This window comes from Microcebus murinus, chromosome 11, assembly GCF_040939455.1.
Source record: "Microcebus murinus isolate Inina chromosome 11, M.murinus_Inina_mat1.0, whole genome shotgun sequence".
NCBI classification, from domain to species: domain Eukaryota; kingdom Metazoa; phylum Chordata; class Mammalia; order Primates; family Cheirogaleidae; genus Microcebus; species Microcebus murinus.
The window spans coordinates 90,396,774-90,410,664 of record NC_134114.1 but is presented as its reverse complement, the minus strand read 5'-3'; the positions used below and the strand labels follow the sequence as shown (position 1 = coordinate 90,410,664).

General features: G+C 34.2%; 1 protein-coding gene across 6 annotated transcripts in view; it reads right to left on the bottom strand.

Annotated features, from left to right (window-relative positions):
• Nucleotides 1-13,891, bottom strand: part of DMXL1 (Dmx like 1) — a 167,539-nt gene that overhangs the window by 29,882 nt on the left and 123,766 nt on the right. For 4 of the 6 annotated variants that reach the window (XM_076008303.1, XM_076008302.1, XM_076008301.1 and 1 more), the window contains 4 exons: nucleotides 11,008-11,070; nucleotides 5,491-5,577; nucleotides 1,425-1,546; nucleotides 927-1,068 (listed from right to left, as the gene is read on the bottom strand). In XM_076008303.1, coding sequence (XP_075864418.1) covers nucleotides 927-1,068; nucleotides 1,425-1,546; nucleotides 5,491-5,577; nucleotides 11,008-11,070 — 414 coding nt within the window. The remainder of the gene's footprint in view (nucleotides 1-926; nucleotides 1,069-1,424; nucleotides 1,547-5,490; nucleotides 5,578-11,007; nucleotides 11,071-13,891) is intronic. The other 2 variants (XM_076008304.1, XM_012766105.3) reach the window with 1 other exon arrangement.

Here is a 13,891-nt window from a genome sequence, read left to right as displayed (position 1 = left end):
CCCTCAGATGTGGGACTACCCCCCCAAACCCCTGAATCCCTGTTGAACACCACCACCCTTTGAGCATCATAGTGTTAATCAGTCAGTACCAATTTGATGGCAAGTACATGTGGAGCCCATTTTTCTGATCTTGTGTCACCTCACTTTGGATAATGGGCTTAAGATCAATATAGGATAATATAAGCATTGCTAGCTCGCTGTCGTTTCTTAGAATTGAGTAATATTCCATTGTAAACATATACCAAATTTAATAATCCACCCATGAATTGACGGACACTTGGGTCGTTTCCACATCCTTGCAATAGTGCATTGTGCTGCCATAAACATTTGGGTGCAGGTGTCTTTTTAACAGAATGTCTTATGCTCTTTTGGGTAGATTATAAAACTTTATTTATAAATAGACACTGAAATTACATTTTATATAATTTTCATGTGCCAAAAAATACTATAATTTTTTTTTTTTTTTTGGAGACAGTCTCACTCTGTTGCCCAGGCTAGAGTGCTGCGGTGTCAGCCTAGCTCACTGAGGCCTCAAACTCCTGGGCTCAAGTGGTCCTCCTGCCTCAGCCTCCTGAGTAGCTGCGACTACAGGTACAGGCCATACCTGGCTAATTATTCTATTTTTAGTAGAGATGGGGTCTTACTCTTGGTCAGGCTGGTCTCGAACTCCTGAGCTTAAGCAATCCTCCCACCTCAGCCTCCCAGAATGGTAGGATTACAGATGTGAGCCACTGCATCTGGCCTTTGTTACCTTTTCAAATGAAAACATACTATTCTTCATGATCAAAATTTACAATTTCCAGCAAGTAAGACTTACTAAAAATTTAGTAATTAAAAAAATGATGTAAATCATCCTTTATCCTTAATCTTTATACCTAGAGGGAAAAATAGAACAGTTAGACACATACTTAAATATTTTTACATACCACAGATGCTCCTCTGCCAGTCTGTGTACTACCAAGCCATGGCATGTTGATCGGAGTCCCAGGATTGCTATGCGTATATGGGGTTGTACCTTGGACAGCTGTTAAATCATCATGAGCATGTATAACCAAGAAATCTTCTGATCTACAAAGAATTCAACCAGAATGAAAACAATCTATCAGTTCCTTATTTCTTTTTACACTCGAAAGCTCTAACATTTGAATTTACATTTCCCTTTAAAATTAAATTTTTCAGCTCTTACTTCTAACTCACAATGACTTCATATTTGTACAATTTTCATTCCATTTGCTTACTCTCTGCTGACTCTCAATTCCCTTCAAAGCGCCTGCCCCCCCTTGCTTACCCTTAGCACATCAGCTTCCACTCTGCTTATAATTTAAGAGTATTCCTTTAAAAAATCTTTTGGAAGTCATAGTTTAGCAGATATAATAACCATTTGTATTGCAATGTTACTGAATAAAAACAAAGTGAAAGGGTACCCTTTGGTTTCCATTTCAATATCATCATCTACCCAAGTATAGATCTGTGTAGCAAGAATTCCAGAAACATCTAATTCTTGAACATCATGGCTGGAAGCAATTGCTATGCAGTTTCTATTTGCCTGAAAAATAAATCATACAGTAATTTTAAAATAAATAACAAAAACTGGTATATAAGCTACTTTTGAAAAGAACAATTATAAAATAACCTTTAGAAATAACTGAAGTACAGAATATATAGCATTCTTACAAACAAATACTTTAAATTAATTTTATCAATTAATTTTTTAGTGAAATAATCATAAGTTTGAGCTTGGAGATATGTTTATGTTCTAAGAAAAGTATGCCCAACAGAAAGCTAACTATAAATGGCAATACATGTACCACTCTATCTCTTCTCCCAGCACGCTCTCTCTAGTCTGCTAGAATGCTATGATCTGCCTAAGGTCTGTACAATTCAGAAGTGTAGAGGAAGATGCCAAAGAAGATAGGAGCCCTGGAAGGTAGAGAAAGGTGAGGGAGATAAAGAACTCCAAACTAATGGCAATAATTGTTAATTATTCAAATAAAATAATATCACTTTCCCCTAAAGCCTTTCAATCTTAGGCAAGAAAAATAGAAGTGGGAATGATTCATAGAGAAAAGGTGCAGGGGGCAGAAAAATAGTGCGAGAAATATGCTAGAAGAAATCACAAATGAAAAGTTGGTCAGATTAAATGACATAAATGTTTAAATGTCCATGAATTAAAAATGCACATCTCTGAAAACAGAAAACAGGAAGAAATAACAGCAAAGAAAAAATATGATTAATATTACCAGTAGGTGAAATTCTAATACAAACTAATAAGAAAAAGCTGGAACCCAAGACAAAAGGAAAAAGAACATAGACTGTTGTGACACAATTATTCATGAGTTTCTCCAATTTTGCATGTCTTGTGAGTCACTGGTTGCCCTTTGTTCTGCATAATCATTTTCAGGATGTTTGTATAACTATAGTAACTCGCTCCAGAGGAAATGGCAGGTATGCTTACTGTCCATTAGAAAAGAATTAGGGGCCGGGCGCTGTGGCTCACGCCTGTAATCCTAGCTCTTGGGAGGCCGAGGCGGGCAGATTGCTCAAGGTCAGGAGTTCAAAACCAGCCTGAGCAAGAGCGAGACCCCGTCTCTACTATAAATAGAAAGAAATTAATTGGCCAACTGATATATATATAAAAAATTAGCCGGGCATGGTGGCGCATGCCTGTAGTCCCAGCTACCCGGGAGGCTGAGGCAGAAGGATCACTCGAGCCCAGGAGTTTGAGGTTGCTGTGAGCTAGGCTGACGCCATGGCACTCACTCTAGCCTGGGCAACAAAGCGAGACTCTGTCTCAAAAAAAAAAAAAAAAAAAAAAAGAAAAGAATTAGGTTCCCTAAACTCAGTGATCCTCTCCTGTAATGTACCTACTGGGTGTTCAGGTATCATCTGGCCTTATTCCTGTCACTCTGCAGGAATTGTAGTTCAGAGAAGCAGTGTAAAATGCTGAATTTCTGGCTACTGCTCTTGCTATTAGAAATAAACTGTCCTTTGTCTCTGACCCAGGAGTCTTGTGTCTTCTCACAGCATCCATTAAACTGTGAAAGCTAACTTGTTAGATTAAATTTAAGGTAAAATTTCAGACTCTTCATAGTTCTTGACAGAGACAGTTCCCAACTAAACAAATATGAAAAAGTACAATCTCTTCTTTTTCTCTCTGTTTTTTCTTTGGAGATGGTGTCTTGTTCTGTTGCCCAGGCTAGAGTGCCGTGGTGTCAGCATAGCTCACAGCAACCTCAAACTCCTAGGTTCAAGTGATCCTTCTGCCTCAGCCTCCAGAGTAGCTGGGACTACAGACATGCACCACTATCCCCAGCTAAAAAGTACAATCTCAATCGGATTTTTTGTTGTTGTTGTTTTTTGAGACAGTGTCGCGCCCGCCTCGCCAGCAAGGAAGACGCGGCAACCGGAGTTCTTCTGACAGCGCTTTAATGGGGATTGCTTAGCTGATTACGTGCGGAAGACGCCGAGGCATTCTCGGCGGCTGCTTATAAAGGCAGTAAGTACACTGGGCATTGTCTGATTGGATAAGGCACTTGGAAGGGAGGAGACAAACTCTGCACATGCGCTGAGCACTTGTTTGTCAGACTAACAGCAGGGTTTGACCAGGAAGCGGGCGCCATCTTGGAATGGCGTTGCCACCGCGCCCCACAAGACAGAGTCTCACTCTGTTGCCCAGGCCAGAGTGCCATGGTGTCAGCCCTAGCTCATAGCAACCTCAAACTCCTGGGCTCAAGCCATCCTTCTGCCTCACCCTCCTGAGTAGTTGGGATTATAGGCATGTACCACCATGCCCGGCTAATTTTTTCTATTAATTTTTAGTTGTTCAGCTAATTTCTTTCTATTTTTAGTAGAGACAGGGTCTCACTCTTGCTCAGGCTGGTTTCAAACTCCTGACTTTGAGTGATCCGCCCACCTCAGCCTCCCAAAGTACTAGGATTACAGGTGTGAGCCACCGTGCCTGGCCTTGAATGGTATTTTTAACAAATGCAATTTACAGGCTGGCCAATAGTAAGATCTCTTTGGGGCTGCTTTTAAGTCAGCTACCAGAAAATCTTAGGCCGGTCACAGTGGCTCATGCGTATAATCCTAGCATTCTGGGAGGCTAAGATGGGAGGACCGCTTGAGCTCAGGAGTTCAAGACCAGCCTGAACAATAGCGAGACTCCATCTCTACTACAAAAGTAAAATTAGCTGGGTGTCATGGCCCATGCCTGCAGTACCAGCTACTCGGAAGGCTGAGGTAGGAGGATTGCTTGAAGGAGTTTGAGGTTGCAATGAGCTATGATTATTCCACTGTCCTTTAACCCAGGTAACAGAGTAAGACTCTATCTCAACAACAACAACAACAACAACAAAAATTAAAGAAAAAGGTATATCTCAGCTACAAATTTAGGAAGGATATAAGAAATACCAAATCTAGGGAAATAAACATTGAACAGCCATACTCAGACACAATGAACTGAAGACTTTATATATGTGGATAACTGTTTGTTACTATTTATTTATATATATCCCTTCAAAAGAAAAAAAAAACTAGTGTTTTTTGGTAGCACAGAATATTTAAAATCCTATTTTCTTTGGGGGAAGCCAGGTAATATAGGGTATAGACAACAATTTTGTAGTTGACATGTATATACCATGCTATATAGATATAACAACTGGCAGGGGGTGGGGGGGGCTGATTCCAGATTTGCCTGCCTCAAACTAAACTAGTTGTTGTTCAAGGGTGTCTATGAGGGAAATGAAATAAAGGATACAGGGTGATAAGAGAACAGAAAAAAAAAGGAACTATCTAGGAAGAATCAAAGAGAAGATAGATATAGCACAAGAAGGCAGAGAACCAACTAGTAAAACAATCACTGAAGTGGTAATTTCTTTGTATGTGACATTTCCCAGTATATCACAGAATATACATCTGAAAAACATTTTAAATTATTTTAAAATTAGGAACACATGAAAATCATATATATGTATTTCCTTTTAAGTATACTTTAGGAATACATGAAGAAAGATACATATATCCTTTAAATTAACAGAAAGAAAAGGAAACACAAGACTAACTAGAAGTCACTAGAAACTATATAGTAAGGCAACTAGGGGAGATAGTAGGGGAAAATGACTAAGACAAATTTTAACCTTGGACTACTGAATCCAAGGCCACCTCTTCTATGAGGAGCGTACAGACATCTATAAGGAGAATGTTAAGTAGAAATCAAGGAAATACAAAGAAAATACACTAGGTGGGCCACTACTGGAAGTGTAAGTCAAAAAGGGAGAATTTCCGAGCGACATATAAGCTTAAACTTTATCAAATATTAGGAATCACACTCAACATATTCATAAGGAACATAAAAACCTTTTCTGTGAGTTAATTGCTATAATATATTATATAAATTCTAAAGCTAATATTAATCCTGAATAAACTAATAAAAGATATTCTTCAACTATGATAATTAATAATCTACCAAATGGAAAATGTCTATGTACTTACTTTATTAACAGCAAAGGCAGTAATGATATCAGATTCCTTATGAATAATTCTTGCTTTACCTCCGGGATATCCCAAATCTGCTTCTATCTAAATGGAAGGACATAAAATATAAGAATATACTGATTTTAGTAATAGAACAAATAATATATACCAATCATTTAGTACTTGCATAACATATTAAGAAACTTTTTAGATATTTCAATTCCAAAGGTACTATTATCTATGCTAATTATCTCTGAAACAAAATGTATTTGACAAGAACTTAAAATTTTTTCAAACTTGCTTGTCACATATAAAAAGACACCTGATAACAATATATAATTTCATTAACTGGTTATCCTACCTAGCTAAACTGGATTAACTTTAAAGGATCAAGACATTTCTAATTATTAAAACAAGACTTATTTATCAAGTTTCTTAGCATTATAATTCTTTAATAATGTCTTAAAAATATTAAAGTCAGATGGTCAGTATTTTAGGTTTTATAGATCACAAAGGATCACCATTGCATATTCTTCCTTCTTTTTCAAACCCTTTAAAAATGTAAAGACCATTCTTAGCAGATGGCCTAAACAAAAGCAGGTGGGATTTGGCCAGCTGGCTGGAGTTTACTGAGTTCTAGTCTAAAATAATTTCCAATTTATACAAGAGAAACCTGAACTCCTAAAAGGCATAGTAACTCCCTAAAGTATGTAATCATTTTGGTACTTGAATAAATCATAATTCAATGTACTTTACATGAGACAAATATTTAACCTGCTGCTTACTCCAAAGAAGGTATATACAACATCTTTGAACTTAGAATACTATATAAAGCCAATGTTTGCTAAAATAAACAGAAGTTGAAAAGAGGAGGCAATTATTAAGAGTTGGAAATGTTACTTAATGTAGGACCTTATTTCATTTTATCTTCTCTAACCTTCAAACTTTTAAAATGAATTAGTTTTACAGCTCATTGTGAAATGTAGAAATTATTAATTTAAATTAGCATAAACTTACTTCCTACAAAATCTAGATAAAAATATAACCAATGCCTACCAACTGACCACAGAATTGACCAGAGTTAGCAGTCTTTTAAAAATGGCAACTAAGATGACTATTTAATTGCAGAGTTGAGAAACTTATAACACAACCAAAATACTCCTATGCAAACAAAATTAAAAATCATAGTCATTGGATATAAAGATGTCAAATATGTTCTGATCGAAAATGTAATTTGCTTACAAACATAAACGAACTTCAGTGTTTGCTGAACATTCTGGCTGACTTGAGGGTCAACTTGTCTTCCAAGAAGAATCTTAGCTCTGGCTACTAAAGACAATCATCAAGTAAGAATGTACAAGCCACGTTCCATAATTTTATGACAAACTTCCAACTTACCCACCAATCTGCCTGGTATCTAAATTACACTAAGCATCCATTATTAGGTTTTGAATTGGTGGAAGAGATAGATGATAGTTCCTGCTAGAGGACAGGAATATATTCCCATATTGAGGAAGATTTTTTGCACTTGATGCCTCCCATACATGTAAAGTTTGAAAAAGCTTCCCAGGAGAACTGATATGTTTCTCCTATCCAACCAGGAACCAGCCAATAGCATATTAAATGGAGAAAGTTGAAAGCATTCCCCTTAAGAACTGAAAGAAGACAAGGATGCCCACTGTCACTTCTATTCAATATAGTACTGAAAGTCCTAGCAAGGGCAATCAGGCAAGAGAAAGAAATAAAAGGCATCCATTGGGAAAGAGGAGGTCAAACTATCCCTGTCTGATGACAGTATAATCTTGTATCTCGAAAACCCTAAAGAATCCTCCAAAAGACTCCTGGAATTGATAAATAAATTCAGCAAAGTGTCAGGTTACAAAAGCAATGTACACAAATTAGTAGCATTTCTAGATACTAGTAATAGTCAACCAGAAAACCAAAGCAAGGACTTAATACCATTCACAATAGCTACGAAGAAAATAAAATACCTAGGAACATATTTAACTAGGGAGGTGAAAGATCTCTACAAGAAGAACTATAAAACACCAATGAAAGAAATTGCAAATAATACAAACAAATGGAAAAACATCCCCTGCTCAAGAATTGGTAGAATCAACATTGTTAAAATGTCCATACTGTCCAAAGTGATTTTACAGATTTAACACAATCCCCATTAAAATACCAGTATCATTTCACAGATCTAGAAAAAAATGATCCTAAGCTTCATTTGGAACCAAAAAAGAGCCCAAATAGTCAAAGCAATCTTAAGTAAAAACAAACCTGGAGGCATCACATTGCCAGACTCCAAATTATATTACAAGGCTATAATAAATCAACATGATACTGGCCTTATTCAATAACTGATGGGCACATATGGGCATAGAAACAAGTAAATATCATTGGGAAGGAAGAGGGGAAAGAAGATAAGGGTAAAAACCTACCTGACAGGTACAATGAACACTATTAACATGATGGGCACACTTATAGCCCTGACTAAAGTATCATAAAAGCTATCCACATAACAAAAACATGTGTACCCCCTTAATTAACATTTTGAAATTAAAAAAACAAACACACACAAAAAATATAGGACTGAAAGTTCTAGTCAATGTAATAGAAAAAAAAAAAGAAATCAACTTTGATAAAGAAGGATAAATTTGAAAGACTTACACTACTTGACTCCAAGATTTATTATAAATTTATAGCAATCAATACAGTGAGTTATTAGCATAAAGACGGAAGGATCTATCGACCAAAATACAGATTCCAGAAACAGACCTACACATCTGTGTCAATCGATTTTTGACAAGGGGAAAAAGGCAATTTAGTGGCCTTTTCCTTAGAAAGGATAATCTTTTCAAGAAATAGTGCTGAAACAATTGATATAAAGATGCAAAAAACCAAAAAATCCATACTTCACACCATATAAAAAAATTAACTTGAAATGGATTACAGACCTAAGTGTAACACTAAAACTATAAAGAATCTAGAATAAAACAGGAAAAAATCTTTGTGCTCTTAGGCTAGGCAAAGATTCTTAAATATAACACCAAAAAGAAAATACATTAATAGAATAAACTGATACATTAGACCTCATCAAAATTAAGAACTTTGCCCTTCAAAAGACATTGTAAAGAGAATGAAAAGACAAGCCATAGTCTAACAGAAAATATTTGGAAATAACATATCTGATAAAGGTCTTTTATCCAGAATATATAAAGAACTGTTTAAACTCAATCAAGGAAACAAGAACATAATAAAAAAATAAACACAAGATTGGAAAAGATACTTCACCCTAGAAGATATACAAATGGTAAATAAACACATGATGTGAATCAATGCAAATTAAAACCACAATGAACCACCATTACACTCCTACTAAAATGGCTAAAATGAAGAAGCTGGCTATATCAAGTGCTGGTGAGAATGTCAAGCAACTGGAATTTCATACACTGCCCACTGACAATGTATAAATGGTACCATCACCTTGGAAAATATTTGAACAGTTCTTAAAAAGTTAAATGTGCACCTACCATATGACCCAGTCTTTCCACTCCTAAGCATTTACAGAAGAGAAATGAATGTATATGTCCATATAGATTTGTATGTGAATGGTCAAAGCAGCCTTATTTGAAATAGCTCCCAAATGGAATCAGCTGAAATGTTCATCAACAGGTAAATGGGTAGACAAAGTGTGGTATAACCCATACAATGTAATAGGCATCAACGATAAAAAGGAATGAACTACTGAAACATTAATACAACATATAGTGATCTCAAAATAATTATGCTAAAGTGAAAGGACACAGGCCAAAACCAAAAATAACATATGATTCCATTTATATATAACGCCAGAAAACAGAAATTAATCTATAATGTCAGGAAACAGATAGGTGGTTGCTTAAGGAAGAAAAGGTCACAGGCAGGAGCAAGGGAGGGAGTAAATTTTGGAGGGTGATGGATACATCCATTATGATGATTGTGGAGATGGCCTCAGGAGTTTATATATATGTTAAAATTGATTAAGCTGTACAATGCAAATATATGCAGTTATTTTAGGTCAGGCATAACTAATAAAGATTTTTTTTTTTTTAGTATAGCAGAGGGCTTGGAAAATGCTAGCCAAAATTGATATGATGGCAACAACAACAACAACAACAACAAAAGATTGTATTTTAATATAGCATGGAGATGTCTATAGAAACACAGCATTATAACTGTTAACATTTTATAAACAGAATGAAAAGAAAAATCTTTGGATGAGAATTCCTTATAACGTGTAGATGGTAGTAAGTAATCATTACTCAGACAAGGAAAATTGTTAACCGATTAAAAGTTTGAATTCTATTCCCTCAAAACTCCCAAAGGGCAGTAGAAAATTTCAAAATAAGGACCATATATATTTATTTTGCCAAGATTTTAGTTATAATATACACCTGCTATCAAATCAGTCTTTATAATTTATTGCACAGAGAATTATTTCTCCTATTTTAGCAAGTGATTCCTATGGGAAAGAATAAGAGGTAGAGGCCTGGCATGGTGGCTCATGCCTGTAATCCTAGCACTCTGGGAGGCCGAGGCAGGAGGATCACTCAAGGTCAGGAGTTGGAAACCAGCCTGAACAAGAGTGAGACCCCATCTCTACTAAAAAAAAGAAAGAAATTAATTGGCCAACTAAAAATACATAGAAAAAATTAGCCAGCCATGGAGGTGCGTGCCTGTAGTCCCAGCTACTCGGGAGGCTGAGGCAGTAGGATCGCTTGAGCCCAGGAGTTTGAGGTTGCTGTGAGCTAGGTTGATGCCACGGCACTCTAGCCAGGGCAATGGATTGAGACTCACAAAAAAAAAAAAAAAAAAAAAGAAAAGAAAGAAAGAAAGAAGAAGAAGAGGTAGAAATTAGTGGCCTTAAACAAAACTGCTGAGGAATTTTTCCTCTAAAAAATTACTGCTGAAATTGTCTTAAATATACAATATGAAAAATATGAGTTAAATATCCACCTAATAAAGTCATATTTGAATGTGTGATCATGGAACATCTAGAAGTTAGTTCATGATTGTACAAATTCTCATCCTTTGTGCTTTGGTTTTTAAGTACTACGTGTAAGGCATGGTTCTATACACTATTCCTACCAGTAAAATAAATGCTATATAATAGTATTTGCTATATTTTTAGGAGTTAATATAATAGAAAAGAATTTTAATTTCAAAAGTGATACTTGCAAAAATGGATCAATACTACTATGCTTCTAAATTGCCATTGTAATTACATTTATTAAGAATTTTAGTTGTATTTACTCAGAAAAATCTGTAGCCAAAACAAGATACATTCAACTCCCTTTAAAATTGCATTCTCTTAACAAAACAGAAACCATTTTTTATAATTGCAATATTTAAGTTGTTAAAATGAGAATGATTTGAGGGAGCAATACTTTAATTCCATTGGAATCAGAGTCTGGTCCAGAAACAAATGCAAATATTTTTTATTTTCATGAAAGAATGCAATTTCTAATTTCAGTTGAATGATATTTGTACCTTATTGATGTTTGGCTCCTCCATCATAGAATTTTTGATGGTTTCATTGTTGTCCTCTAATGACTTCAAGAAAGAATAACCACATGACAAAGAATAAAGATGAGATATAACATGCAAAATACTGGGGATATATTTTAAAATTATATTTTTAACCAAATTTACTAGAGAAGAACACTGGACTGAGCTAGTATTCTTAAATTTCATATACCTTAAAAGAAGAATGTGTGAGAGAGAATGGTTAGGGAATAAGGAAAACTTAATTCTTCAGACTCATTAGTCACCACTATAAATTTTATTCTACCTCCTAAGAAATTTCTATTCATTTTGAAATGTTGACGTTAAAAGCAAGATTGAGCATGAAGTACTTTATATTAAAAAATTCAGATCTACTGGTGCCAAAGTACTATCAACTGAAAATTAAAGTAGAAATGTTCTCTTACATACAACTATGTATCATATCTCAAGACATCTGACCCTTCAGGCAAACCTCCTGATTTGAAACTTTAATTTCTACATGTCTAATCTTCTTTCTACAGACTTAGTCACACAGTCAATAAATTACTTGGATGCACACATCCTTCCTAAAAGGGAATAGTGACACTTGTTAAAGAAAGTTGTTTCAACGCCTGTACTTACTCTTAGGAGATAAAACAGAAAAAGCAATCGAGGACAAAGATGGCAGCTATCAAATCCCAATTTTTCACTGGGAATGACTTAGTCTATTTGCAATCATCTGTAACTTAATTTCCAAATAACTACAGATAGAGAAGACATTCTATTTTAAAATGAATGCACCAGTACACTACACTATATAGGAATAGAAAAGATCTGAGAATACACAAGAATGTTAGGGTCAGATAAAGAAACTGTAAAATTTCATTTTCAAACACACAGAGGAATAAAGAAACAGCAGCAATCTCAAAATACTCTCTCCATCAATCCCACGCAAAATACAGGACTTGTATATATCTATCTCCTAACTGGAAAGTCACAGTGACTTAGACTCATATTTCAGTATAATCATTTTATCAAAATAAGAGATGGAATGTAATTTTGTTAATACCCAAACAGGCTAGTCAACTGTCCACTAAAGATTAATTTTATACCAACTCTATAAATTAATATTCTATTTAAATCCATACAAATTATATTTTATTATATAAAATTTTTCTTTTCATATTCACTTTATCAAAAAGTCACATTTTTAAGAGTATCACCAGTAAGAATAAAACAAAGCAACAACAACAAATTTCTAATAACTACCATTAATTGTGCCAGGATTTAAATAAGTTGAATCTATTGATCAAACATTGCAAAGTAAGGGGTATTATAGTCATTTTGCAGGTAAAGAAACTAAAACTCAGAGAAAATATTTAGCTGATAGTTACAAAGCTGTTAGTCCAACATTTACATGGATGCTTTTGATTAAGATAATTACAATAAAAATTAAAAAATTTTCTTAAGATATCATAAAACTCCAAACAAAGCTAAGAATAAAATACAAAAATCTTAAAATGCATAGTTGTACTCATTATCTGCTATCCTTATGCACTCTGACTTAATTATACTACTTTATTTCTTTAATAATTCTATTCCTGAATGAACTGTACAAACTAATGGTTCAATAGTTTTTGTTTTGTTTTCAGAACTATTTCCTAAATACACTACATATATCAGCAGTAGAAAAATTACTTTTTACTTATAATATTAGACAAATATGGCAATGATTTTTAAAAAATAATTTTTACTTGAAATTATTCCAAATTTGCATATTCATATTAGGTACGACAAAGAAATCAAAGAATAAGCAAAGTAAAAATAAAGCAACAGTGCTTTATTTACTACATCAGAGTGCTTTAACTTGTAATAAATTATTTCAGGCAAAGACATATTTAAAATAAAATAGGCAACATTATGCTACCAGTAAACATATCCTAATCAGTCTTAGAGTCTTCCTTAATACATACATTATTAATTTTATTTATCCAAACATTTTCCTGAACTGTTTTAATGGTACTCATATACTGAATATTTAAGACATATTTTACATGAGGTTAAATAAACAAATAAAATATATTAATGTTTGCCTAGATTTCGATGTTATACCAATGTACACATGTTAAAACTCTTCTAAGTCAGCAAGAATATCATACATTCTGTTTCCTGGATTGGTCAATTCGAACATATTTACAAAATCAGGTAAATAGTAAATAATAACACATGCAGTTTCCACTTATAAATTTGCTTAATTGAGAGGCAATGAAATATTTATGTAATTTTCCTTTAAGACAGAAAGGTTAGATATCATCTTGCTTTTTGCTTACTTGTCTATTTTGGAGTCATTCTAATTTCTTTATTTCTCCAACTGAAATACTTTGTTTTTTCCTCCCATTTCAAAAACTGTAGAAAGCTTGCTTTCAGACTAGTTCAGTGCTACTCAAAATGTGGTACACAGACCAGCTGCCAGTTTTGAACTCTTTCCTCGTTACTGGTCCAAGAGAGATAAAGAATCAACTACATCACTATGTCTACAGTTTAGTTCACCTGATATTTTTTAGTAGCAAAACTTTCTCATAAAGGAAGCAAGATGTTAATTTACATTCAGATGCAAGTTTCCCGTATCATCAAACTAGTACTTTTAGCAGCAATGACAAAAAAATTATGATACTAGCAAGGTATAACCAACCAGTTCCAGTGTAATTATAAATTGAGTTTGTGAAATTTCATTTAAAAAAATATGTATTTAAAATGTTTTCAGTACATGAATCTAGTTTCAATTAGACTTCTAAGATAGATCTCTTTTAAACTATCACATGAAAATCATAAGAAATTTCTACCTTGTCTCCTAAATTGGTGATCACAACAACTCAAAACACAGGAAAGA